The sequence below is a fragment of the Urocitellus parryii genome, chromosome 3 (genome assembly GCF_045843805.1).
Source record: "Urocitellus parryii isolate mUroPar1 chromosome 3, mUroPar1.hap1, whole genome shotgun sequence".
NCBI lineage: Eukaryota > Metazoa > Chordata > Mammalia > Rodentia > Sciuridae > Urocitellus > Urocitellus parryii.
The window spans coordinates 150,314,461-150,341,731 of NC_135533.1; the positions used below are offsets into that span (position 1 = coordinate 150,314,461).

The 27,271-nt window shown below is 57.9% G+C and overlaps 1 protein-coding gene across 1 annotated transcript in view; it reads left to right on the forward strand.

Moving 5' to 3' along the window:
• Positions 1-27,271, forward strand: part of Wscd2 (WSC domain containing 2) — an 83,923-nt gene that overhangs the window by 24,495 nt on the left and 32,157 nt on the right. Inside the window, exons 2-3 of the mRNA XM_026409210.2 lie at positions 18,630-19,471; positions 25,212-25,326. Coding sequence (XP_026264995.2) covers positions 19,099-19,471; positions 25,212-25,326 — 488 coding nt within the window. The 5' untranslated portion in view covers positions 18,630-19,098. The remainder of the gene's footprint in view (positions 1-18,629; positions 19,472-25,211; positions 25,327-27,271) is intronic.

Sequence of the window (27,271 nt, forward strand, 5' to 3'; positions counted from 1 at the left end):
ACTGCGCTCCTGGACCTGCTTTGCTGGGAGAAGAGTCTACACCCTGGGGCACCTGGACGGGCCTTCTAGAAGCTGCCTGCGGACAGTGCTCTTCGGCCAAAGAAGGGACCCTGACTCGGTGTGCGGTGGGCAGCTTCCCAACAGAAAGCCATGCATCCAAGGACCTTGGACCTCTCCTCCAGGGTGGCTTGGCAGTTGGGTGGTGCCGGGGCAGTATGTCCATCCCCAGAGTCTCAGTGCCTCACCTTTAAAGTGGGGGTAGACAGAGTCCTGTGAGGCCTGCTCACCCACGACGTCTCCCATGAGCCAGCATTCGACAGACCACAGGGACCCTTCCAGCTCCCGCACCGTGGTCCGCACCGTGAACAGGAAGTCTCCCTATGAACTGGTCCCTACAGAAGAGTGGGCAAGTCCCCCAGCTCAGATCATGACCCTCAGAATGGAACCTCTCTGGAAACAGCGTCTTTGTGGGTGTCCTTGGTTCAGCTGGGCCCGAAATCCAACGGCCGGCGTCCTTGGAAGACAACAGACACACAGACAGAACAGATCGTGAAGACAGAGAAGGTGGGCGGATGCTTCTAGAAGCCAGAGACGCCGGCAAGTGCTAGAAGCGAGGGGAGACGTGGAACAACTTCCCCCTCGAAGCCCCAGAAGGACCCAGGCCTGCCCTGGGGTCCTGGACTTCTGGACTACAGGGCTGTGGCTTTAAGCCACCCTGCGTGTGGACTCGAGGTGCTAGAGGGTCGGTGACCCCAAAATCCATTTGCTGAAGTCCCGAGCCCCAGGGCGATGGGGTCAGCAGGCAGGACGGTGGGAGGTGAAGAGACAGGAGGCCAGGTCTGTCTCCGTCCTCCCCAGCTGACGCAGTGGAGAAGATCCCCATCTGCAGACCAAGAAGGAGGCCCCAAGGGTTTTGGATCAGGGGGCGCTCTGCCCTGGACTTCCCAGGTTTCAGAACTAGGAGAAGTTAATGTTCGTCGTTGTGAGGTCAGTGGGCTTATTTGTTATCGCAGCCTGAAGCAGCCTGACACCAGCTGCGCTCTTTAGTCAGCCTCTTTGCCTCGGTGACCCACAGACCTGACAAGCCCAATCTCAGAAGAGGGGAAGTTTATTTGGGGCTCACGATTTCAGGTCTCAGTTCACAGAGGGCCAACTCCATGGCCCCGGGTCTGAGATGAGCAGGACATCAAGGCGGAAGAGTGTGGTGGAGGGGAGCAGCTCAGGACTCCGCCATCAGGAAACAGAGTGAGCCCCAAGGTCCACTCACCAGGGACAAATATATACCCCGAAGGCACCGCCACCCCCGTGACCCACCTCCCCGGCCACACCTACCTGCCTACAGTGACCACGGTCAGTCCCTATCAGGGGGTCCATTCGTCACTGGGTGAAGGCCTCTCCTCTAACCCGCTGTCCCCCACATGAGCTTTTGGGAGACACCTCACATCCAAACCATAACAAGGGTCAGAGAGGAGCTCTGCCCATGGGCCCTCCTCCTGTCCCCAGCCCAGACCCTCCCTGCAGCTGGACAGCCTCCCAGGCCCCCAGCTCTGGGCGGTGGGCAGGGCACCCCCCCTTGAGGACCCTGGAGAGCTGTGGCAAATCACCGCTTTCAGTTGAAAACAGGGTCTCAGCGCCCAGCGGGCAGCAGGATGCTCCTGAGTTACACAGGAGCAGAACCTTCGGGGCAGCGGCTGGAGGCCCGAGCTCCCCACCCTGCACCAGGCCCTGGAGGGACAGCAGTGCCTCTTGGTGGCCCCCCAAGGACAGCCTCTGATCGGAGGCCAGACCCAGGTCCCGGGGGCTGCGGGATGGACACTTCAGTGCGTTCAGGGTCCAGGGTGCCCAGCTCAGCCCTGCAAGGGGCCAGCTGCCCTAAGTGGAGGGTGATACAAAGACACCCGCCCCTGTCCCCAGGAGGCCTGGATCCACCTCCTTACCTGGGGGATCTGGTCAGGTGGGAACACACATGGTGGCCAGAGTCCCACGGACTTGCTGGACATTGTCCCCCCAGCCCGGGCAGCTAATCACCATTGGCTTCAAACCGGAAGCTTCTAAACAGGAAGGTGGTCTGGGGAGGCCGTGGGGGGGGGACAGGGAACTGCGCTCAGGTCCTCCCTCTGTGGGCCCCAGTGATCCTTAACGGGACATGTGGACAGTCTCTATTGACGAGTTTGATGGGCCTCAGGACTGGTGGGTCTCCCCGGGGGCAAAGGGTGGGGGATGCCCCTCCCCCAGCAAAGACGCCTCTGGGCCCCCAGGGTCACCAGTGCTGGGAGTGGGGGGACACCAGCAAGCACACCTGTCCCCTCTGCACGGAGACCCCGGGGCTCTGCAGACTTGCTGGGGAAGAAGCAGGGTCCCCTCCTCCCTCCTCCACCCAAGGCTGCCTCCCACCAGCAGCCCCAGGGACCCCCATCCCTGTCCCTGTCCCTGTCCCCGAGTTAACAGGATGCAGGTGGGAGGCCAAGGTGAAAACAGAGCTCAGTGCCAACGTGTTTTCCTGTCAGCACAGCAAGGTGGCGGCTGCCTGGGGGAGAGCCAGGGGCTGGCACTTCTCCCAGAAAAATAACCCCAGGCTCCGCTGGCAGGGAGCGGGGGAGAGGGCCACTGGGAGGCCAGGTGCTGCGACACCCTGCAAGTGAGGGTCCCTCCGCCCAGGTGAGCCCGCCCCAGGGGCCCGGGAAGAGCTGGCAGGTGACTCTCTCAGAAGCATGTTTCTCGGGAGGCAGCTGGCGCGGCAGGAAGAACGCCCCGGGTTGCTGCTGGCTTCAGGGGTTATTATTATTATTATTAAGTAATAATTCACCTACAGAAAAACTCAGCCATTTCTTTGCGGTCTCTGCCACCGTCAAGCTATCCAGGAGCCCCGTGCCCCTGGCCACTCCTCTGTCCTCTCCCCACCCTCGTCCCTGGCAACCACTGCTCTGAGTGTCTTTGGACCTTTTCTAGAATGTTCTGTAAGTGGGATCCTGCAGTGTTCTGACTCTGGCTTTTTCCAGTCCCCTGTGATATCCGTCCGTGCTGGGGAGCGCCTGGTTGTCCCCCACAGGGCTGAGTGCTACTCAGGACCTGGACACTCCAATCTCTTTGTTTTAGGCAATCACATAATTAGGGCAGCTGTGACCATTTGCATACAGGTTTTGTGACCAGCACGGGGTTCATTTCTTTGGTTTAACTGCCCAGGAGAAGGGACTGCGGGCTGTGTTGAGTGGGCATTTCTGACTGTGTAAGAATGAATCGTTGTTGCTGAGTCAGCTTTCCTGTACTGTGACTAAATGCCCGACACAAAGACTCAGTGGAAGAAAAGTTTCTTTGGGCTCCCGGCTGCATGGCTCTGGGCTTGAGGTGAGGCAGAGCATCAGGGTGGAGTGTCACGCCCCAGCTCCTGGCAGCCAGGGAGCAGAGAGAGAGAAGGAAGTGGGGACTGGAGAAGGGGCCAGGGACAAGATCCAGTTCCCCAGGGTGCTCCCTGGTGACCTACTTCCTCCAACCCCGCCCCATGGCCTGCAGCTCCCACCACCTCCCCGTCCATCCAGACAACAGAGGGAGGGTCAGAGCTGAGGCCAGAGCCCGGGGCACCGGCCGTGCCCCTAACGCTCCGCCTCTGGACACTCCTGCCCTGGGGCCCGAGCCTGCGTGGAACATTCTAGATGCAAACTGCAAAAGGCCCTTTGCCCCTCTCATTCCTGCCCCCAGGTCCAGGAGCTCCAGTCACCCCCTCCTGCCCTGCACCCGGGTTGTTGGTTTGGGCTGGTTTTCTGGGTTGTGTGTCCGGGCGGTGGCCACCGTCCCGTCTTATCGTGGTTTTAATTAGAGTGCCACCTGCCGAGTTGCGGGAGGCAGCGGGAGGCAGAGGTGAAGGGGACAGATTTGAGGAGCAGCTCTGCCACTTGCGGGTGGTGGCCGTGGGCACCCGTCCACCGCCCCCGCCTCGGTCTGCTCTGTGAAAGGGGATCCCGGGGGTGCTGGACGACGCGGTGGTGTGGGCGCCGTGTGGACCGTCCGTAGGAGCCATGTGGCTTCGGTGCCCCTCTTCTCCTGATGGCCTCCGACTCGTGACGGTTCCACTTGTGACCTCTGTGACTCAGGGTGGTGCGCGGCTGATACGGGTCGAGTGGAAACTGTGCGTTGAATTTCGGAGCTTGATCTTCTCCTGGGCTGGCAGGAGCAGGAGGGGCCACCTCTCTGTGATGCTGGGGAGCAGGGTGCGCCGAGGCCCCACCATGCTGGGAGGGGACGTTCTAGAACACTCCGTGTCGCTGAGCCGATGCTTGGTGGGTTCGATGGGGCAGAGAGCCCACTGTGGACCTGACCCAGAGTTAGAGCCATTGCTTATTAGAAGTCCCTGAGGGTGGCTCATGGATGAGTGCCAGTCGTACTTGCTGGGCATTGACTGTGTCTTATAAAAGCAGTGGGTACAGTCAGTCCTCGCTAGGCCACCTATACCCTAGCTGTGTGACCTTGGGCAAGTTAAAGAACCTCTCTGGGCCTCTGACCCCAAACCTGTAAAATGGAACCTTTCTCCAGGGCTTTTTATGAGGGGGCGAGGGGGTTGAAATGTCAAGGCTGGGCTTCCTTTGTTCCGCATCCTTCAGCTGTTACAGGACTCCAGGATGTGCAAAGTGAATCTATGGTGATAGATGACAGAAAAGTGTGGTTGGGGACAGTTGTGTGGCTGAGGGACGGTTCAGGGTCTTGATGTAGGAGGGGTCCCAGGACTGTGCACCTGTGTAAAGTTCCATCCACCTGGACACGTAAGATGTGTGTATTTTGGCCAAACTGTACAGAAAGTCTCTTTTATTTCAAAAACGGGGGTAGAAACCCGAGGATCTTGGCAGAGAGCAGTGTGTAACTGTCGCAAAGTGCCACCGCCTGGGGGCTTACACCACAGAAACTCATTGTCTCAGGATTCTGGAGCTGGAAGTCCAAAGTGAAGTCCCCAAGGGCCGCCCTCCCCGAGGGCCGAGGGGCACCTGCCCCTGGGCTCGCCAGGTCTGATGAGGCCAGCCTCCTCCTCCCTGCCTCCAGTGGCCTTCCCTGGACAGAGGTGTCCAGAGTCCCTCCTTCTGTGAGGACACCTGTCGTATTGGACGAGGGCCCTCCCAGTGACCTTATCCTAACTTGAGGACTCTGTGCAGACCCTGTGTCCCAGCAAGGTCACGGCCGAGGTGTCCATGTCCATGTAAGGACCCGAGGAGACCCAGGGCAGCCTCCAGCCACCTGGACGGTCAACAGCGCTTCCTGCCGTGAGTTCATCCCTGCTGTGAGGATGCAGGTCCTCACGGCTCTTCCGGGGAGCCCGTCCACTCAGCCTGTGGAACCCGAGGCTCAGGGAGGCTGCATGGGAAGCCCGTCCCTCAGGGAAGCCAGGGCCACGGAGAGCTGGGTTTTGTTTCTTCTTTAGGAACCGGAAGTTGAACCCGGGGCGCTTGACCCCTGAGCCACACCCCAGCCCTTTTTAATATTTTATCTGGAGACAGGGTTTCACTGAGTTGCTTGGCGCCTCACTAAGTTGCTGAGGCTGGCCTCAAACTCGTGATCCTCCTGCCTCAGCCTCCGGAGCTGCTGGGATGACAGGCGTGGGCCACGGCATCTGGCTGAGATTTTGAATTGATCCCTTTGATCAGGATCAGATCCGGGTGTCTTCCAGCGTCCCTTCCCCCTTGGCTGCTCCGATTCTCTAGGCAGAAGGCCTCCGGTGGGTCAGTTCCTGAACCAACCCCCTCAGCCCCATCTGGGCACATGTCAGAGGGCCGGCCCCCAGGCTGCAGGCTGCTGACTCAGGAACTCTGGGGGCAGAGCGGGACCCTGTGCTCTAACAAGCCTCCCAGAGGGTGCCCAGGGACACTCTGGGTTGAGAATTCCTACCTTGAATCCTCCCTGAGGATTCCACAGTCACCCTGAGTAGCCAGGTACCAGAGGGGATGTCAGACTTCAGCCCCAGGTGGCTAATGGCCAGTGGCTCCTCTGGTCTTGAACACCTTCCTCTCTCTCTGATTTGGGAGACTCTAGAGACCAGCTTGCTACTTAAGTCCTCCCCATGGTCTGAGAGGACTGACTGGCAGTTGTACTCGGGATTGCTTCAGGAATGGTGTGCTCCAGGTGCCCCACCAGGATCTGCTAGGGGATGCCTCATTCTGAGCAGCAGTAAGTCAGCCATGGAGCTGAGGGGAGACGGTGCCAAGGAATACATGTTCCCTCTGGAGAGGTAAACCTCTAATCGGGAGGTAGTACTGTCACCAAAAACCCTCTGAAGCCACATGGCCCCTGCTTGAAATCCTAGCTCAGCCACTTATGAGCTGTGTGACCTTCAGCAAGTCACATAACCTTTCTGAGCCTCAGTTTCTGGTCCTTGGAGAGTCATTATGAGCCTCAGACGTCGTGCATTTCAAGGTTGTGGAGGCTTGTTCAGTGAAGGACATTTGACATTTGCTACAGCTGGAGACCTACCCAGACCTTGGCTTGGACCGTGGCTGGCCCTCGGCGAGTGCTTATCGAATGAGTGAGTGAATGAATGCATCCGGCAGCTCTGCCCGTTGTACTCAGGATTGCTTCAGGAATGGAGTGCTCCAGGCACACCGCACTAGAGCTTAAATATGGGAGAGGGGCAGAGGGAACTGGAAGACATTTTAAAGCAATTGTCATTGTTGTGTTTCATTACCAAGGACCTGGAGGATCAGAGAGGGTAACCCACCTGCTCTGGGTCACGCAGCATGATCTTGACAGGCGGGGTAGGAAGAAAGCCAGAGACCACAGTATGGGCACTTGCAGGGGCAGGTCAGGAGCCTCTCTCCAAGGTCCTCACAACCACTCAGGACAGCTCCCTCATTTGCAGGCTCAGTGCAAAATGGAAACGCAGAACCACCTCTTCATAATCGGTTAAGAATCGCAACATCCGTGTGGACACCTGTACCCAGTGACCCAGGTGCTCTCCTGGTCCCTGCCGAGCCGGTGACACACACAGAGGGCCTGTAGTGGCCACCAACCAGGGCCTGGGAGCTGTGGTCCCCATCCTGTTTCATGGCTGAGAGGCTGTGGCCCGGGGAGGCTGAGCCGCCCCCCCCCCCCCCGTTCTCTGTTAGTGACGAAGCCAAGATTCAAACCCAAGTCCAGTGGGTGTCACAACTCACACAGTCCCTGCCACTTCCCTGAAGCCACAGCGGGTTATGAAAATGAAGACACAGACAAGCAAATTGAAGAAATGGCCCCCAGCCTCCCCTGGGAGGCCGGCCTCTGTGCCCGGGGCCAGTTCCCGCCGGCCAAGTCCCCTCCCGCTGGCCCTGGTGTCCCCTAATTGCCAAGCAATTTCCAGATGACTCGGGATCTATAATTCATGGCGTCTGTCGTCCGGTCGCTGGAAGGCAGCGAGGTGTGACCGTCTCCCTGGGAGCGGTTCAACCTGGACACGGGAGGGGACGGGGCTCGGAACCCAGGGGGCCACCGCATGGATGGGCACAGCCTGCCCGCATGTGGTCCGAGGTTCGGGGACCCCGGTGTGGGACGTCCCCGTGGGAGCTCATGATGGAGAGTGGCCTCCAGGCTGTGCACCGGGGACCTGGGGTCCACCAGGGGTTCATTCACAGGGGCAGGGCCCAGAAGGGCGTCTGGACATGTTGGTCAGGGTCCCAAGGGTGGCATCCAGCAGGTGCAGGCCAGGGACGCCGGGGACCACCCCACAATGCCCAGGGTGGCACCCCCATCCCCAGCAGCAGAAAACCCTCCAGTCCAGGGTAGTGTCCATGGGGGTGGGGAGCAGGTGTGTGCTGGGGACAGGGGAGGGGTGGGCGTGGTGGTGCCCATGTGGGCGCACACGCGTGGCTCTCTGCTGGCCTGGGACCGTGGTGTGACGAGGGACCACGGTGCTGAAGCGTCACTGGGTTTCTGGCTGTGGTCTGGGGGCTCAGAACCTTCTAGAAGGTGCTCGTCGCTCACACAGGCTCTGAGCCCACAGGGAAGAAAGGCCCCCGAGGGTGGGGACTCCCAGTGGCCCCAGCCGCCCCACAGTCAGGAGGCCCCAGGGTCAGAGGTCGGACATGGGCAGCACTGGGGAGTCACAGAAGGTTCTGGAGCCTGGGCCTGGGCCTGGGTCTGGCCCTGCTGCTGGCCAGCTCTGCCGCCAGGAATGGGCTGAGCTCTTCAGCCTCGATGGCCTCATCTGGAAAGGGAGACGCGGGGGAGAGGCCGTGGCGGTGACGGTGGAGGGACCCGGCGCACAGTAGGTGTGCAGCCAGGTCCACCCGGGTCTCCTCCCCAGGGACGTGGCCAGGCTGAGGGCTGCAGGGCAGGAGGCCAGACCGGCAAGGAGTCGCTCTGTGATCCCTGGGTTGTCCCCTCCTCCTGGGGCTTGGGCTGCGAAGAAGCCGCCCTGGGGACGGTGGAGGGTCACCTGGGGCTCTGGGGGGCGTGGGCCCCTCCCCAAATTACAGCTGAGTCCCCTTAGTCAGCATGGAGCCCTCGGGAGGCAGGGTGCTCTTGGCTGTGGCTGGGAGTGATGGGGGCGGGCAGCAGGGTAGACCTCGGGATGAACCTGCAGGGCAGCTTGGCCCTGGCCTGGCTGTGTGACCCCAGGTCACTCTGTCAGCCTCTCTGATCCCGAGAGTCCTCATCTGTAAAACATCAGACTTGCCCTGGCTGGTTCTGGGCCTCTGAACTCGAAGGTTCTGTGATGCAGTAATAATGATGACGTTGGACACTTACCCGGACCCAGGCCACACCAGGTGCTTCACAGGACAGGGCTCCTGTCGTTTGGTCTCCCCGGGGCCTCCGTGGGTGGGAGATCTCCAGGATTCACCCAGCTCTTTGTCACATGCCCTAAGGACGATTCAGAGTGACCAGAGGGGGATCTTTGAGCACTGGAGACAGGTGGCCTTCCTCGGTGGGCTCGGCTGCCCCCAGTCTGCACATGAGCTTCTGCTGCTGGTGAAGCAGGGACCCAGGTCCACGCCCTGCGTCCCCCGAGGACTGGAGCCTCCGCCTGTCTCAGCTCCAGAAACCCGGGCACTCCCCCAGCTCAGCCGCGGAGCCACTGGACGGGGCCTGGCCCAGTGGGGCAGAGGGTCCTCGGCTCCCCCTCCAGCTCATCCACTCAGGAGCCACCACAGCCAGCCTCGGCCTGGACGGGCCACCACAGCCTGGGGACACCTTCTCAGAGGGTCCTTCTGGGACCACCCTCACCCGCCCCCGTCACTCGGGCTGTCGGATTATTTGGGGGAAGTTGCCTGAGGATGGCCATTGGCGTTGGGGTGGCCGCGGAGCCCAGCGGAGAGCCTCAGATCAGCTCTGCGGCTTCCACTGCCACCCCCAGAGGTCTGTCCCCGGCTGCCCTGCCCCCCAGTAAACAGTCGGCCCAGAAACAGCACAGCTGGCCATTATCCCCCCCAGAAAATTAGCAGCCTATTAAGGCAGCCTGTGCTGATTGACCCCCGAGGGGGAGGGGGGGAGGGGGAGGGGAGGGGGGAGGGGGAGGGCTCCAGATGGCTTAATGACAGGCCAGTCCCTCCTGGGGAAGGAGAGCCAGGCTCAGAGGGGGCTGCCAGCTGCCCAGCAGGGGCCTGCACCTGGGGCACCTGTCCTCACTCTGCTGGGCCAGGGGGCTCTGCTGGTTCTCCCTGTCCCCACCAGCCCTGTCCCCTCCTGCAGCTCTGCCCCTCCCCCTCCTAGAGTTGGCCCCACAGCCATCAGTGGGCCCTGCTTTGTGGATACCTGATTGTCCTTAAAAAAAAAAATTAGGATAATGGCCCACACCTGTCATCCCAGTGGCTGGGGAGGCTGAGGCAGGAGGATCACAAGTTCAAAGCCAGCCTCAGCCAAAGCAAGGCCCTAAGCAACTCAGTGAGACCCTGTCTCTAAATAAAGTACAGAATTGGGCTGGGGATGGGGCTCAGTGGTTGAGGGCCTCTGGGTTCTATTCCTGGTACCAAAAAAAAAAAAAAAAGGATAATATGTTAATTCTAATTGTCACATAGTCATGGGGACTGCACTGTGACATTTCAGAATACGAACACATTGTGCAAGATCGGATCCGGGTAACTGGCATTTCCATCGCCTGGAACATTTATCATTCCTTTGTGTTGGGGACAGTCGAACTCCCATCAGCTGTTCTGAAATATGCCATTAGTCACTGTTGAGCGGGGGTGGGGACAGAGCTCCATGGCAGAACAATCCCTTGGCATTGTTCAATCCTCAGTGCCACCAAAAAAACCCCAAAACCAAAACAAGACACATACCATCTCGCCCAACAGACTTGGGTTCTCAGGGCGACTGATGAGGGGGCAGAGATTCCCCATGTCCCTCCCCCTCCCCCACAACCTCCGGCACTATCAACGTCCCCACCAGAGTGACAAACTCATTACCTTCCAGGAGCCACAGTGACACATCAGTGTGGCCAGAGACCCCAGTGCACCCTGGGGCTAGCTCCTGGTGTCCTGTGTTCCCAGGGCCACCGTGTCCTGCAGAAGGCCTTCGCTGCCCTGGGGTCTCCCTGTGCTTCCACCAGCTCCGCCCGCCCTCCCGCCGGCCCTGGCCACCCTGGTCCCTACCACTGTGCCCTGGGTTCGCCTTTTCTGGAATCTCACGCGGCTGGGAGGACGCAGGGTGGAGGCCGGTCCCATGGGCTCCTCTCTTGGAACTGAGCCTCCACGTCCCCCGTCTTCTGGGGCTGGAGAGCGCGATCCTTTCCAGGGTGTCCCCAGGTCGCACGCCATCGTGTAAATGCCAAGAGCAGGGTCTGGGGTCACGTGGCCAGAGGGGAGTTGGGCTGCCACGGTCACAGCCTGCAGAGCCATGGTGGCTAAGGCGCCGGCTCTGCAGTGTCCCCAGTGGGGTAAGAATGGGGTCTGGACTCGGGAAGGGGCTGGTTCTGGGCTCCTCCGAGGTCAGGAGCCCAGGGCTTGCTGGGCCCCCAGGCCTCCCCTGTCTCTGCCCCTCTTGCTCTCTGCCCCAGTATTCTCTTTCTTTGGAGCCCTGGGGACTGCTCCTGAGGCCGCAGGTCTTTAGGGCAAGTGGGCAGCAGAGACAGCCGGGTCTCAAATCCCAACTCCACATCCCGGGGCAAGTGGAGGGTCTCTGGTCCTGTAGCCGTGCCACGGGCAGGGAATGTGGCACAACATGACCCCGAGAGCTGACCCCCGTGGACAGGGGCTGGGGATCACACAGACTCCCCCCAGGTGTCCTGCTCACCTGCCCCGGGTGGCCACCAGCCCTGAACCCTCATTTTTTTCTTCACCACAAGAAGGGGTGAATGCTTTGCTTGGTTCACCAAAACTGGAACAGAGAATGACCGTCCACAGAGAGACTGTTGGTCACGCAGAGCCAGATCACCTGGGTTCCCTATGTCTTGTACCACTTTCTAGCTGTGTGACCTTGCACAGATGACCAAACCTCCCCGAATGTCAGTCTCCTCCTCTGTAAAACAGGTTAGGATAGGACCTTTCCCTTTGGAATGTTGTACCAATGAAATAAATCACTCTGTAGAACAGCGACGGATACATAGTAAGTGCTCAATAAACAGTAGCCGACGCTCTTAGGAGGGAGCTGTGTGTTTTATACCTTGTAACCCATTTAACCCGCCAGAGGCGGGGTGGGCTGGTCCGAGTCACAGAGAGGCCACTTGCTGAAAGCCACATCGTGCCTGCTGCAGCTGCCCAGAAAGGTCCAACCCCTCCCCGCGTATCCTTCCTTCCTGCCTCACTGTGTGGCCCAACCTGCAACAAGTGAAAGCGGCCACAGATTGTGCCCACGGAGCCAGAGGACTCGAAGTCATTATCCAGGGGAAAATGTTAATATTTATTTATAATGGGCACCATATGGCCCTCCTGATTTTTTAATTTAATGACATCATGGCAGATGGCGGGGGTAAAGGCCGTGAGCTAACGGCACTTGCCTCCTCGTTTATCTTCTTGAGATCTGGAGGAGATGAATGGGAGTGGACCTGGATGAGGAGCTGTGAGCTGGGGGTGGCGGAGGGCGCTAGTCCTGGGAACAGAGGGTGGCACGCAGCTCCGGGGGTCTCCCTGGGGCTGGGGCACATCCCCTCCCTGTGCATGTGTGTGTGTGTGCGTGTGTGTGCGTGTGTGTGTGCGTGTGCATGTCACTGTGCAGGACAGTGGCCACAGCAATCCCGCTGTGATCTAGGTCTGTACCTACAGAAGGGTCCCTTGCGCGTCTGCTCAGAATGATCGCAAACCTGGGGACACCCTGCGCGTCTGTCCTGGGCGTCATGGGATCATAGAACCACAGCCTCCCGGGAGCAGAAGGGTGACCCCCAGAGGGGGTCATTGGTGATGGCGTCTCTCCTCAAGCTGTTTCGTCTTGCCCAGCAGCTGCCCCAAAAGCAAGAGGACGAGGAGTCCCTTTGTTGAAGGAACCGGGGACAACCATGTGCCAGGCCCGGTTCATTCCCAGTGCCACAAAACAAGGGGTGTTGCGCGGTCCTTGGGCCCAAAGCAGCCTTTGAGGGGTGCTCCTCCGCGTTTCCAAGCTTAGGAGACCCTCAGGGGATGGTGGGACTCCACGGAGAGACGCCGGGTTTAGGAGGGAGCCCAGCTGTCCTGTGGCTCCAGCTGGTGTCCGCCAGGGTGGGATGGCAGTGAGGCTCAGGGTTCCCACTTGACCCCGGGCTCCTCTTCTTTCTGGCCCTGGGTCTGGCGAGGTAAGAAGCTCCCGAGCCTCAGCCTCAGCTTCCTGTCTGTGGAGTAGGTCTCTGTGCAGCTGGGCTCCGTCGGGGTCCACAGGTCCTGGGGCGCCTGCACAGAAGCCTGGTGAAGATCTCCCACCTGTGACGGCCACGTGCAGGGGTTGGTCATAGCAGGACTTACTGATCGGGAAGGGACTTTGCAAATATTGTTCATTTAAGAGGAAGGAAAAGCTTGCGCAGACCCTGCTCTGTTCCAAGGTGAGCAGCAGGGGAGGGGAGGCGAACTCTCGCCCTTCCCTGAGTGGGGGAGAGAGACGGGAGGAAGGTGTGGGTCAGGGCAGCCAGAACCAGGGTGGCCGAGGCTAGAGGCGGCTGGGGACACTCAGGAGCCTGCGTAAAGCACACCCCCCAGTCATCGTGTCATTGGCCCCAGCCGCTTCCAAATGCTAACTCCCAACCACCAGCAGGTCAGGCGCAGGGGCCCAGAGAGCATCTCCAGTGTTGGAGAAAACCCCCAGGTAAAGGGACATAGACACACACCTGTTTGCTCCAGGTCTGCTGGATGGGGACAGCAACACCAAGAGCCACGCTGGAAAACAAACCGATCATTATTAAGATTGTCAGAGGATGCTCATGAGGCCCGACTCCATGGCAAAGTGCCAGTAATCCCTTCAACTCGGGAGGCTGAGGAAGGAGGATCACAAATTCGAGGCCAGCCTCAGCAAAATCAAGGCGCTAAGTAACTCAGTGAGACCCTGTCTCTAAATAAATTACAAAATAGGGCTGGGGATGGGGCTCAGTGGTCGAGTGCCCCTGAGCTCAATCCCTGGTACCCTCCCCCCAAAATATTTTAAAAATGAGTAAATAAAAATGGCTGGGAATGTAGTCAAATATATATACATGCACATACAGAAAGACCTGGGAATTTCATTTCCACTCTGTTAATTCTTGTCTACAGGGTGCAGGAGAGAGGCAGGAGCTGGTCGGAGAGGCCATTAGGAGAAGCCATTCTACCCGACATCTGCGTCTATTCACTTATTCAGTCCTCACACCTCTTTCAGGGATAGATACTAGTATTTCCCCCTTCTAGACGGGAAGCTGAGGGCCACAGGGGTGAGTCGCCACCCCCTGGAGGTTTGTGAAGAGCACTCAACAGCGGGTGCCATGCGAGGCACGTAGTCAGTGTTCAGCGAACAGTGTGTGTCAGGCTGAGGCTGAGATCCCACCTCTGGCCTGGGCTCCCCGTTTCTTGGAAGTGTCCCCCATGGGTCCCCCTCCCAGCCCTCCGAAGACATCAAATCTACCCAAACCAGGATTCCCAGCTGCAGGGCAGGGGCTCCTCTTGGTGCCCCCTGCAGGCAGCTCCACCTGGCCACTCAACCCAGAGGTTCCAGCTGGTGCTAAAAATAGGCTGTTTCCCGGAGGCTCCAGCTGGGACCCAGACAGCGATGGCTAAAGGCTGCACATCTGTGGTCCGTGGATTGGTCTCCCCATTCTCTTGGGCAGACTTTTTGGGCAGAGAGAGGAGAGAGAGAGAGAGAGAGAGAGAGAGAGAGAGAGAGAGAGAGAGAGAGAGAGAGAGACTTGAAGAAACAGAGACAGAGACCCAGGGTAGAGAATGGCGATGGCCCCGAGGCAGGACAGTCTTTGGATTCCTTGGATGACAGTGGACTGTGGAGCCCCAGAGCCACCCAGCCCTGAATGACAGAAATCCTGCCTCCACAGAGCCCTGAATCTGCAGCCTCCCGAGGCCGTCACCTGAGTGTGTTGGCAATGGCATGAAGCCATGGGTGGCTCGGGCAGCATCTTTTCTCCTGCTCCCTGTCCCCTGCCTTCCCCCGCCCCCCTGCCAGCTGCTAAGGAGCCCATTTGGCACCCACTCAGAGCAAAGCTGTGTCGGAATGTAAAGGAACCAGGGAGCCACCAAAGAGGCCAGACCACAAATAGTGTCAGAGGCACGGAGCCACAGGGACCTCCGACCAGCAGCCCACGTGCAGATGTGGCCATCCGCCCCAGGGCTCCTCCGTGTAGGCTGCAGGGGGAGAGCGGGGTGGGGGCTTTCTCTGAGCATCCCCTCTGCCAGACAGCCTCCTGCCATTTTTTAGAGCTAGTTTTTTTGGGGGGGTACCAGGGATCGAACTCAGGGGCACTCCCCCTCTGAGCCCCATCCCAGCCCTATTTTGTATTTTCTTTAGAGACAGGGTCTCCCTGAGTTGCTTAGGGCCTCACTGTTGCTGAGGCTGGCGATCCTCCTGCCTCAGCCTCTTGAGCCACCGTGCCCAGCCTCCCTACCATTTTCTTTCAATCCTTTCACAATTTAATTTTTAGGGCTGGGATCCTTTGGCTCATTTTACAGCAGGGGGACCCCAAGGGTCAGTGAGCAGCGCTGACTTGCCCAAGGTGCTCGGCCAGAAGGGCCTGGGTTTGAACCCAGAGCGGCTTGTGCCCCGGGGCTCAGGCTCCAGCCGAGTGTCTGCAGAAGCCAAGGTGACCCGTCCCCTCCCGGCTTCTTCTGCGGAAAGATCTGGCACGTGGGTGGCGTCTGGGGACACTGGGGATATTGCACATCTCCAGAGTGGCCCGGATGGCGGGATCCTGGTCTTTCTGAGGTGTGGGTGACGCAGGCCAGACCCCACCCGGCCAGGCACTGCCAGGCTCCCTGAGCTCGCTCGGCCCTTTGTCCTTCACCCAGAGAATCTCTGCTCCTCTCTGGAGACTGCTCTTCTTTCTTTAGAGCTGCCCTATCAAAGACTTTGCCCTGGGGAAGCCCGTCCGGGTCCCCCAGGCCATTCCGACCCTCACTGCTCCAACACCCACCTTCCAGGGCTTTCCACAGCAGGGCCACAGCCTCCTGAGATTTGAAGGCAAAATCTGGGAATTGATGGACAAAGGCCCTTGTCTGGACACGTGGCTCTAGTTGTCGTCATTTTCAAAGGGGTAGAAAGAAGGCCGTGGGGAGGAAGATGGGCTTTGCAGTCGGGTGGCCCTGAATCTGCAGCTCAGCGGCCACTGTCAGCTGTGTGGCTCTGGAGGAGTGACTCGGGCTCTCTGACACTCATTCCCCAACCACGCAAAGCAGAGACAGCTCGCCCACGTGGAATTGTGACAGGGATTCGCCAGTGAAGTCCCAAGTTTTCAATTCTGAGACTAGTTCAACAAAAGTGACACTGGTGCCTTCAAATAAGCTGGAAATGACTATCCAGAGCTTACACAGATATGATATTAACTGATCTTATTACATTATGATTATTGCACTCTGATGGGATTATATTGTTGTTATTGTGATCTCTTCACATGTTCTGTAAGTTCTAACGGGTGTCTCACATCAGGGATGATGGGACCAATGGATTAAATCAGAGCACGCAGCTGTGTAGAAGGAACAACTTATGGCACATATCAAGTGCTCAATAAACATGATTAATGTTCAGTGCTGCTCTCCACCACGGTATTTGTCCTTGTCTATCTGGAATGGTCACTATTTAAATGGCCTTATCCCTTAGTTGACTCTGGATTCCCTGAAAGCAGACTCTGAGCTACTTAGTCCTCATTCCTAGCTCACACATAGTCGGCAACCAGCAGGCATTTTTAAATGATTGGGAGGAAAGTGGATGCCTGGGTGGACAGAGATGGTGGATGTTTGGATGGATGGGTGGATGGGTGGATGGGAGGATGGTGTGATGGATGGATGGATGGTTGGATAGATGGTGTGATTGATGGATGGGTGCATGGATGGATGGGAGGATGGATGGATGGGAGGATGGTGTGATGGATGGATGGGTGGATGGATGGATGGATGGATGGATGGGTGGGTGGATGGATGGATGATGGATGGATGGATGGATGGATAGATGGATGGATGGGAGGATGGTGTAATGGATGGATGGGTGGGTGGATGGATGGGAGGATGGTGTGATGGATGGATGGGTGAATGGATGGATGGATGGGTGGATGGATGGATGATGGATGGATGGATGGATGGATAGATGGATGGGAGGATGGTGTGATGGATGGATGGGTGGGTGGATGGGTGGATGGATGGATAGATGGATGGATGGGTAGATGGATGGTTGGATGGATGGATGGATGGATGGGTGGGTGGATGGATGGGTGGATGGATGGATGGGTGGGTGGATGGATGGATGAGTGGGTGGATGGATGGGTGGGTGGATGGATGGGTGGGTGGATGGATGGGTGGATGTTTGGATGGGTGGATGGATGGATGGATGGATGGATGGGTGGATGGATGGATGGGTGGATGGATGGATGGATGGATGGGTGGATGGGTGGATGGGTGGATGGATGGATGGATGGATGGTGTGATAGATGGTGGGTAGATGGATGGATGGATGGATAGGTGGATGGATGGATGGGTAGATGGTGTGATGGATGGTGGATGGATGGATGGTTGGATGGGTGAATGGATGGATGGATGGGTAGATGGATGATGGATGCCTGAATAGACAGAGAGAAGGATGGATGATTAGGCGGACAGACTGACTGCACAGGACCTGTCTTTTTTATTGTGTTGTTCACTGATCTATTCCAAATGCCTAGGAGGTGGTTGGTGCATAGGAAGTGCTCGGTACTCAGTTCCATAGTGGACAGGCAGGCGGCCTCCAAGCCACAGTTAAACTCCCCTGCTGCTGTCTGGATCTGGAGGGGCCGTCTCGCTTCAGAGCTCCCGTCCAGTGGCCCTGACCGAGATGGGCGTCGGGCGGCCGTGCTGTGATTTCCCCGAGGCCCTCTTCTGCTTTCTGATTCACACTCAGTTCCTCTTCCCGGCTGACGATCCCGAACATTGACTCCTACAGCAGCGGTCTTGGACTTTGTCCTCACACCGAGGGCAGCTTGCTAACCAGAGGCACTGACCAGAGAGGTCAGAAACCTTCCTGTGGACCAGGCTCCCCAGTGATTCAGAATCAAATGCTCCTCAGACCATTGTCTGAGAGACCCTGAAAAAAGACGAGCCCCTGTCTGTAACTGGTAGAAGGGACAGATGGCTCACAGCTCCAGGAACCATCTCTGAGTTCTCAAGTGATGTCCAGATGATGTGGGGGAAAGGCAGAGGCCAAAAGCCCGTGAGTAAGAGCTGGACTTTGGCATTGGAACATCTGGCTTCAAATCCCATCTCTGCCTCGCACAAGCCGTGCAACCTCAGTTTCCTCATCTGTGAACTAGGGAGACGCTCGCCCCCCCGTAGGACTGATGAGAAGGATGAGGAGATGCGTGCAGAAGGCGTGGCACAAAGCCGGGCACACAGTAGACACTCCATAAAAGCTGAATGAACGAATGTGTTGCCGAGTAATGCCACTGTCCCTTTCTTCTTCAGGTAGAGGAGAGGGACCTGTGGATTCCATTTCTGTCCCTAGAAAGTGAGGCTGGTGAGCTTTGGTCTCTCTGGCGCCCAGCCTTGGACCGTTCTGGGCACATAGGACGGCTCTCCTGAAATATTTGTTGGGGGTTAAATAAATGAATGAATCTGAGCAGATTCAAAATCAGCTGGGCCCAGCGGGTAGTTCAGCAGGAACTAGGAAATGCCTTGGGGACCTCACCCACATCTGGATGTTCATGTTTGACAAAGATAGAAGAAGCGTGGGGCAGAGCACAGTCGGTCTCTGTATCTGCAGGTTCTGCAACCAGAGATCCGACCGAATGCAGATGGAAAACATGATTTTGCTGTTCTGCACAGGCCCAGACTTATTTCTTGTCCCTTTTCTCTGAATACAGTATAAAAACTGTCTCTAGAGCATTGACATTGCGTGAAGTATCAGAGCAAGGCAGCGATGATTTAAAGTATTTGAGAGGTTGTGTGCAGGTTCTCTGCCAATACGGCACCATCTTCTAGAAGGGGTTGGAGCATCTGTGGACTTGGGTGTCTGTGGGGTGGGGGCCGGGTCCTGCAACCAACTCTGTCCCCCATCAAGGATGCTCAAGACCCCCTTGGTCCTGTCTTTGGAGAGGGGCTCCTCACGCCGGGTTCTGTGCTCTTTTGCAGGTGGCTACCCGGTGACCCGATGCTTGACAAATGGAGGCCCATGGGTTTCTGACCCCAGAGGGTGGACCCTAGGAGCCTGGCCCCTGGCTGGGAGATAAGGCCAGAATCCAAGGCCTCCGTGAAGTCACCGGCTCCCACAGGCCTGAGGAGCGGAACCTCTGCGGAACTGCCACTTTCAGAGCCACTGGGGGGAGTTCCGAGGTGAAGAACAAGATGTAGGGAGATGGGACCACCTCCCGCGGGTCCCCTTGCTTGGCCACAAGAAGCCCACCTTGACCTTGGGCCGCCTCTCCCTTGGCCTAACCAAGAGCTGGACTTGCCCTGGGCCTCAGGCCTGGGCTACCCCCTTTGCAGGGGGAGGAAGACGGAGGACCCCCCAGGGTCCCGTCCCTAGGGGAAGCCCGGAGAGCCACGTCCCCTGTGGCCTCCCCAGCCGCCCAGCAGCCAGTCTGTCCGGAATGCCCGCGCCATGGCCAAGCTCTGGGTCAAGGTGCAGCGCTCCTGCCGCAGGAAGCCCCTGCGCTTCCTCTCGCTCCTGGCCCTGTACCTGGCGGCCGGGAGCCTGGTCTTCCTGCACTCGGGCTTCGGGGGCCAGCCCGCCACCTCCCAGGGCCAGGCCAGCCCCGCCGCAGGCGGCGTCCAGGGCCACGAGCTGCCCTTCCTGGGCGACCTGCACCTGGGCAGGGGCTTCCGCGACGGCGAAGCGTCCAGCATCGCGCGCAGGTACGGACCCTCGTTCAAGGGCAAGGACAGCAATGAGAGAGCCAAGCTGGGCGACTACGGGGGAGCCTGGAGCCGAGCCCTCAAGGGCAGAGTCCTCCGCGAGAAGGAGGAGGAGCGAGGTAAGAGCCCCGCGGAACGGGCAGGAGACAGAGGGTGACAGCACCCTAGCGCCAGCGTCCTTTAGGAAGCAGGTGTCCTAAGCTTGTAGTGACATGGTGGAGATTTCACTCTCGCCCCCACTCCACAGAGGGAAAAAAACCCTGAAGCTCAGAGAGGTTAAGCAGCCTGGGCATGTTTGCACAGCTTGTTTGCATTGGAACCCCGCCCTCAATCAGAGCTCCAAGTCCACCCCATCTCTGCAGCCAGTCTCCATCTTCAGACAAACACCAGACAGCGCCCCAGCATTTTAGGCCCCATATTTCAAGCCCCGGCTCCATGGTAGGCACTTGACATGTTTGAATTATTCCCACAAATCTGTACTTGGCTGCCACAGTTCCTGTGGTAAAGATGAGGAAACAGAGGTTCTGAGAGTCTGTGTTCAACTGACTGCTAAGTGCCGGGGCTTCACCTCCACCAAACTGCCCCTGTGGTCCATCATCCTGGATCCTTGGGGATGGGTCCTCAGGGACATCACTGCCCTGGGCATGTTTTGCTGCATTTCTCAGCTGTCGCAGGCAAAGGGGGTTTACTCTGATTTTCACTGAATTCCATGGGGTTGAATAGGACACTTGCAATCCTGTGCCCAGTTAACCGATGTGAAAACTGAGGCTCAAAGGAGCAGAGACACTGGCTCTGGGCAGCAGTAGCCCTGGGTTTTAAATCAGATCTCCCTGGCCTGGACGCTTGGCTCTCTGTGTCACACCCCAAGTCCACTGGCGCCTGACGGGCATGCTGGGGAGAGACCCAGCAACCCTGGCCATCCAGGAGATTAACACAGACGAGGTTCCCAGAACTCAGGCTGGATGGTCGGGGGCATAAATGAAGGGGAGGGAAAACCAGCCCTGGCTTCCACTGAGAGTCAGCTCACAGAAAGCCCTTTCTCCCACCAAGGCCCAGGCCAACGGCTTCTCTTCCCTGTGCCTCGGATTTGAAATCTGTAAAATGGAGATAAAGATCCCTTCCCCCCAGGCGGTCTGAGAGTTCAGTGAGATGCCACCCGGGAAGCACTTGGCACCCCCAGGTCTGGCACCGAGTGGTTAGAGATGTTCAGGGGGTGCTCCTGGGGTCTGGCTGGGGGGAGCCCTCTCACAGGTGAGGCAGGAGGAGTTGTGACTGTCCCTCCATATCTGTGGGTCCACACCTTCAGATACTGAAGGATTGCTGTACGCTGCTGCTGCTGTTACTACTAATTAGCCTTTCTTGAGCAACTACTACATGCCATTAAGTTGTATTTGCTCTTCATAGTTTAGTGACTTGTGTAAATGCTTATCCCATCTTCTGGCTCATGAACACAGGTCCCTGAATCGTTGCTGTCATTCTTAGTAGCAGCTGGTCTCTACTGGACGCAGTGATGCAGGGCTTGAGCTGTAGGCAATGGAGACCCTGCCGCAAGCGGAGGCAGAGGAGGGGTGCTGTACCACCGAGCTGTATTCCCAGCCCTACTTACTTATTTATTTGGGGGGCAGGGTCTCACCAAGGTCTCACTAAGTTGTTCAGGGCCTTGTTCAATTGCTGAGGCTGGCCTCAAACTTGTGATCCTCCTGCTTCAGCCTCCCAAGCTTCTGGGATTATAGCTGTGCACCACTGTGCCCAGGTTTTGTTGTTTTGTTTTTGTTTGGGTATCAGTTACTGAACCCAGGAGCACTGAACCACTGAGCCACATCCCCAGCCCTTTTTATTTATTTATTTTTATTTTGAAACAGGGTTTGTATTTACAGACAGGGTCTTGCTGAGTTGCCTAGGACCTTGATAAGTTGCTGAGGCTGGCTTTGAACTCACAATCCTTCTGCCTCAGCCTCCCGAATTACTGAGATCCACAGGCGTGTGCCACGCACGTCACCTGGCCCCACATGGCCATCTTCTTGTAAGGGCCTTAGTCATATTGGTTTGGGGCTCACTGTCCTCCAGTTTGGCCTCGGGACTCAGTTACATGTGCCGGGATCCTATTTCCAACAAGGCAGCATTCTGAGAATCTGGGGATTAAGACTCCGATATATCTTCTTTGGGGGTGAGGGGGACCCAATTCAATCCATAACAGTAGAATTCTTATTTTCACTTTTTCTGGGAGAAAAATCATACTTCCAAGAGCCCGAGTGGCATTCAGAGCTTCCTGCAGCTCTGTCCCGGGGATTGAAGCCAGACCTGCCTGACTGCAGGACAGGGAGACGCCGCCTGGCACAAATCCACTTACCAGGGACTGGTGGGGGGTGCAGGTCAGTGTGTGTTCGTCTCCCGGGGACAGAAGGCCCTGCTCACAGACAGCAAAGCCTTATTTTATTAAAGATGAGCTGGAGCCACAGAACAAAGTTAAGAAAGAAGGATCAGATGCCCCTCACGGGAGGGTTCCTGACGCTGGTCTCTGGAAACCTGGCCACTCCAGCAGCCGGTCACCATGGAGACGAGCTGACAGCTGGAAACTTGGCCATAGAATCCACCCTCCAGTGGCCTGGGATTTGGGGAGGGGGCCCCAGAAGAGAGCTGAAGGGGTCAGCAGAGGCCGTAAAACCCCCAGGACAGGGGCAGTGGTAGGGGGGTGGCGGCCTCCACCAGACACCAGGGGGGAAGGCGTCCCCAGATCTGTCCCAGGACCCGTAGGAAATGGCCTCAGTATCCACACCCAGCCCCGGGCTCTTCTGACTCATCAGGCCCTGGTACCCAGCACACAGGACCCTGAGTCTGTCTGTCCCTCCCCCTGTCCACAGATAAGGAGATGGAGGTCAGTCAAGTCCCTGTTCTGAGGGACACTTCAGCCTAGTGGAGGGGAAGGTGAGGGTGGCCCCGCACTCCAAAGTCCAGGCTGTGGGGACAGTGGCTGCATGAATCCAGCCTGGGTTTCCTCCGAGGGACCCAGCCTCTCCCGACCCCTCCAGAGTCATCCGAGGAGTCTGCAGGTAGCGCCCCTGTCACTGCGGTCCCTGGGAAGGGGACGGGCTGGGCTCGGGGGATCTGAGACCATCACTGCCGGGTCAGCGCTGCCAGTTGGGTGACAGTGCGTGTTGGTCACGCCCCGCCGGTGGCAAAGGACAAAAGTCCCCCAGAACCAGCTTCAATAAAGAGGAAAATGCACGGGGCCATGTCACCAGGCTGCAGAAGGGCTCCCTGGACGCGATTTTTGTCAACTCACCACGGTTGGAGGAGCTGCTGCTCTCTGTCCACCCCGTCTTGGCTGCTTGTCCTACGCAGCTGCTGCTGGCCTGGGGACTGGCTGTTGGTAGTGCTGGACTTGCACGAGGCCAGCATCCCTGAGAGGCTTCACCCAGTAGGAATCCAGCGAGCACCTCGTGAGCCCTTCCCTGGACCAACACTGTGGCTGCAGGGTGGGCACTCTGAGAGGCCCTATCCAGGTCAAGGTCTGAAAACCAGGGAGAGGGGCGTTCTGCAGGCCCAGAGCGCCCACCTCGATCCACCCTCCATGCCACTGTGGAGGTCCGGATGCACCCGCCCTGACACACTTTTACTTCTATGATTAGACAATACCATCCTATCCACGTGATCGCTGTCCCCCGGAAGCCAAATGCACCTGCCCGCAGCCTAAGCTGACAGCCCCCAAAGTCATGTTGCAGCTGGTGCCAGGCCCAGCCTTGGGCCTGGAACTTGGGCAGATTACGTGGCCTCCCTGGTTCATTTAGAAAAGAGGGGGACAGAGGGAATGTCAGTAGCTGCCCATCGGAGTGCACGCCCAGTGCCCAAAGTTGAGATCCGCTTGTGAGGCCAACAGACGGAAGAGGCACGGCGGTCAGTTTGCTCATCTGTGAAATGGGTTCGTGAGAGCGCAGATTGAAAGGGACGGGGTGTGGCTCCATCCACGTGGCCCAGCATGGCCCATAAAGTGACGCATGCGCATCTGGTGATGAAGCCCCTCTCCCCTGTCTCTCCCTCCCTCTCTCTGCTTTCTCCTCTCTCCCCGCCAGCTTTTTGTCCTCCTGCCTACCCCACTGTGCACCCTGGACACTCATCCTCTAGCGAACCACTGGACACGCCCACCCAGTGCCCCCGCCCAGCTGGGGGCGTGGCATCCCTGCTGGAGTCCAGGGGCTGCGGTCCCAGCCAGGAGGGAGGGCCACAGGTGGCTGAGCCAGCACAAAGGCAGGGGGCGGGGCCCCCAGAGCGGCCACTGTCTGGTGTCCCTGCTTCCTCTAAAGGTGGACTGTTCTCGGCCCAGCAGATCAGCAGATCGCCTCCGTCTCCTGAAAGAAATCCCAGGGGATGGCGGCGCGTCTCCTGCGGCGCTGGGAAATGCTGCTCTTGGCAGGGGAGCAGCGAGGGGCCTGACAGGCCATTGTGACAGGCGGGCGTCCTCCAATAGACCTGCTCCTCATGACAAGGCTGGGCGGGGGCGCACGGTATAGACTGGACAGCATTCTCGGCAGGGAAAGGGGTCAAGGGGTCCCTCCGTCTTTCCCACTGGCTGGATCCGCGGTCCCGCCTCTGGGTGTGTCTGAGCGCAGCGGTGGGGAGAGCTGGTGTGGGTGCCCCGGACCTGACTGAGGAGGCTTTGTTCAGCCACAATCAGCTGCAGATCCAGGCAGGACACCTTTCTGGGCCACTGAGCGTGAGGACCACGGTGCTTCCCGCTACCCATGGGGCATTGAAAAGACCCCCTGGTTCAAGAAGCAAGAAGTTCAGAACGTGGGCTCTGAAGCCAGACTGCTTGGGTCCAATTCCGGCTTCCTATGTACAAGCTGTGTTACCTTGGGCAAAGACTTACCCTCTCTGGGCTTTGGTTTCCTGTTCTGTATAGAAGGGGAATAATATTCTCATGGGATTATTATAAAGATCCAATGGAGACAATGTGCATGAACCACTTACCAAAGTGCATATCCAAATAATAATAATAACAGTAATTTTAAAGAAATAATGGGGCTGGGTGCGGTGGTGCCGCCTCTAATCCCAGCAGCTCAAGAGGCTGAGGCAGGAGGATCGTGAGTTCTAGGCCAGCCTCAGCAACCTAGTAAACCCTAAGCAACTTAGCAGGATGCTGTCTCTAAATAAAATATAAAAAAGAGTTTGGGATATGGCTCAGTGGTTAAGAGCCCCTGGATTAAAAAAAAAAAAAATTTAAAAAAAGGAAAAAAGTTTATATAAACTGTAAAGTCCTGCCCTTTGTGCATGAGAGTTCACTGTTTACCATGAAGTACAGGAAAGTGTTTATTACTTTAAGAAAACTAAGTGCATGGTTTATAGCTAGATGGTTATTTTATATAGTTTGGAATTGTCCTTTGGATGGGAGAATTCACCTTGACCCACCAAGGACAAACTGTAAAGTTCCTTACACAACACTGTGAATGGCCCGTTACTGAACCCATTTACCTGAACGTTGCGCCCCTGACGTGCAGGACCGTGGGAGAGACAATGCCCACACCATTCCGTCTAGACCTCCCTGGGCTGTTAGTTTCATGCCCAGGGCCCGTAGAAATCCTTTACCCATAGAGCTGCTTAGTATGGGCCTCATCCAGGGTGGCTCGGGGATGGCCTTGGCTTGGATTTCTGGGTGCCCCGATGTCACCAGGGAACCCAGGGGCTCGGCTGCAGCTCCCTGCTGTCCCCTGCTGGCCTCCAGGACCGCGGCCCCTCCTGGACCAGGTTCCACCGAGGCCCAGGAGGAAGGAATCGGTCCCCAACGCCCAGCCAGGCCACCGGGCCAGCCAGCCTGAGGCTCCTCCTGTCCCCCACGTCTGACTTCTCTCCTTTCCCCCGAAGCCAGGTACATCGGCTGCTACCTGGACGACACCCAGAGCCGCGCCCTGAGGGGCGTGTCCTTCTTCGACTACAAAAAGATGACCGTCTTCCGTTGCCAGGACAACTGCGCCGAACGGTAGGTCCCCTCGTCCCCAGATCCACCTGTTGGGGTCCCTCCCTTCTCGCTCCTGCTGTGCCAGAGTGGGGGGGGGGGTGAGCACCGAGGGCGGCTTGCAGGCGAGCGTGTGCGCATGCGTGTGCCAGCAGACTGTCCCGAGCTGGCCGCGGGGTGCGGATGTGAGCTCAGGAGCCAGTGCCTGGTGTGCAGAGTGGGGTTGGCTGGCGACACTGGGGAGCGCAGTGGCGGAGCCTGATGATCTTCTAGTAGAGGTTGCGGGCTGGAGCCGCGCACCGTGGCCAGGTAGCCGATGGCACTGCCCACACGCGGCACTGAGGTGACGGCATACAGGTGTGAGGACTTGCAACTGGTGGGCGTGTGCGCATGCACACTGTACACACGGAGCTCGTGAGAAGGGGGAGGCGAGGGCTTGGGAATGGGGGTACCTGGCCTCTCTCCCAGGGAGAAACACTCAGCTCTTCAGGCAGGATCCCCAACCCAGGAACAAGGGGATAGAATGAGTTTGATTAGAGTGGGCACCGAGGGGGCCAGGAGCAGTGGCCCATGACTCTTATCCCAGCCACTAGGGAGGCTGTAGCAGAAGGATCGCCAGTTGGAGGCCAGCCTCAACAATTTAGCAAGATACTGTCTCAAAATAATAAAATCAAGAGGGTTGTGGATGTGGCTCTGAGGTAAAGTGCCCCTGGTTCAATCCTCCCACAAAAAAGAATGTGCTTTGTGGGGGAGAGAGAGTTGACTTGGGGGGGTACCAGGGGTTGAACTCAGGGGCACTCGACCACTGAGCCCCATCCCCAGCCCTATTTTGTATTTTATTTAGAGACAGGGTTTCCCTAGTTGCTTAGTGCCTCGCTGTTGCTGAGGCTGGCTTGGAACTCACCATCCTCCTGCCTCAGCCTCCTGAGCCACTGGGGTGACAGGCGTGCACCACTTTATCTTTTTAAGAGCAGATGAGTTCACGTAGGACCCGTGAACAGGGCCAGGACCCTTGGGGTGCCATGGGCTTGATCTTTTCCCCTGTCTCCTGGGAGCCTTAGCCTTAGTTGGCACACAAGGTGACCTGGAATCCACTCACTGCCATACTTCATCCAGCTGACTGATGGTCACAAGCTCTGCTGGCCACATGCTAATGCAGAAATGGGCTAGTGGGTGGCCAGGGAGGGACCCTCCCTTCAGTCCCTGAGTAGGACACACTGTCCCCTTTATAATGAGCTGCCTGAGAAGCAGAACATTAAATTCACAAGCTCGGGACCCTGTCCAGCTTGGAAAGGGCCACGGGATCAAGGATGTGGATTTGCTAATTTATTTGCCAAACCATGGGGAGATGGGGGTGGGTTCCCCGGAGCCCCTGCCCCCGGGAGCTCCCAGCCTAGACTGGGTATAGACGAGTACACGTGGCAACCTGTGAACTAGGGTTGCAACGTGTCACCGCGGGAGCTGGATAGCAGAGAGGTCCTGCCACCCAGAGGTCCGGAAAGGCCGCTCAGGGGTGATAGCCAAGGAGCCCTGGGGCCGCTGTGGGAATTTGGCTCAGCTCAGGGACCATCTGCTGGCTGTGCACACTGGCTGGGGATCGGGGTCCAGGCAACTGCAGCCCTGCCCACGGGGCGCCCCCATCTCACTGGGGAAGCCGAGGCACCAACAGGTTAGCTATGGAGCAACAGCGTGTCCACCCAGGAAGCACTCGCTCCTGCCGAGCACTGTCCCAATGCATTTCGCAGTTCCTAACTCTTCAATGGTACACGATTCCCGTGAGGCAAGGGGGCCAGGAACCACATTCTACAGATGGGCAATCTGGGGTGTAGACACACGGAGCATGATGGGTGCTGTACAGCGGAGATCTGAAGGCAGAAGGGGTGGGGGGCTCCACATGGGGGACTGGGGACAGATTACAAAGGTAAGACCCTGAGTGGGGTTTTGAAGGATGAATAGGAGTTTCCTTGGT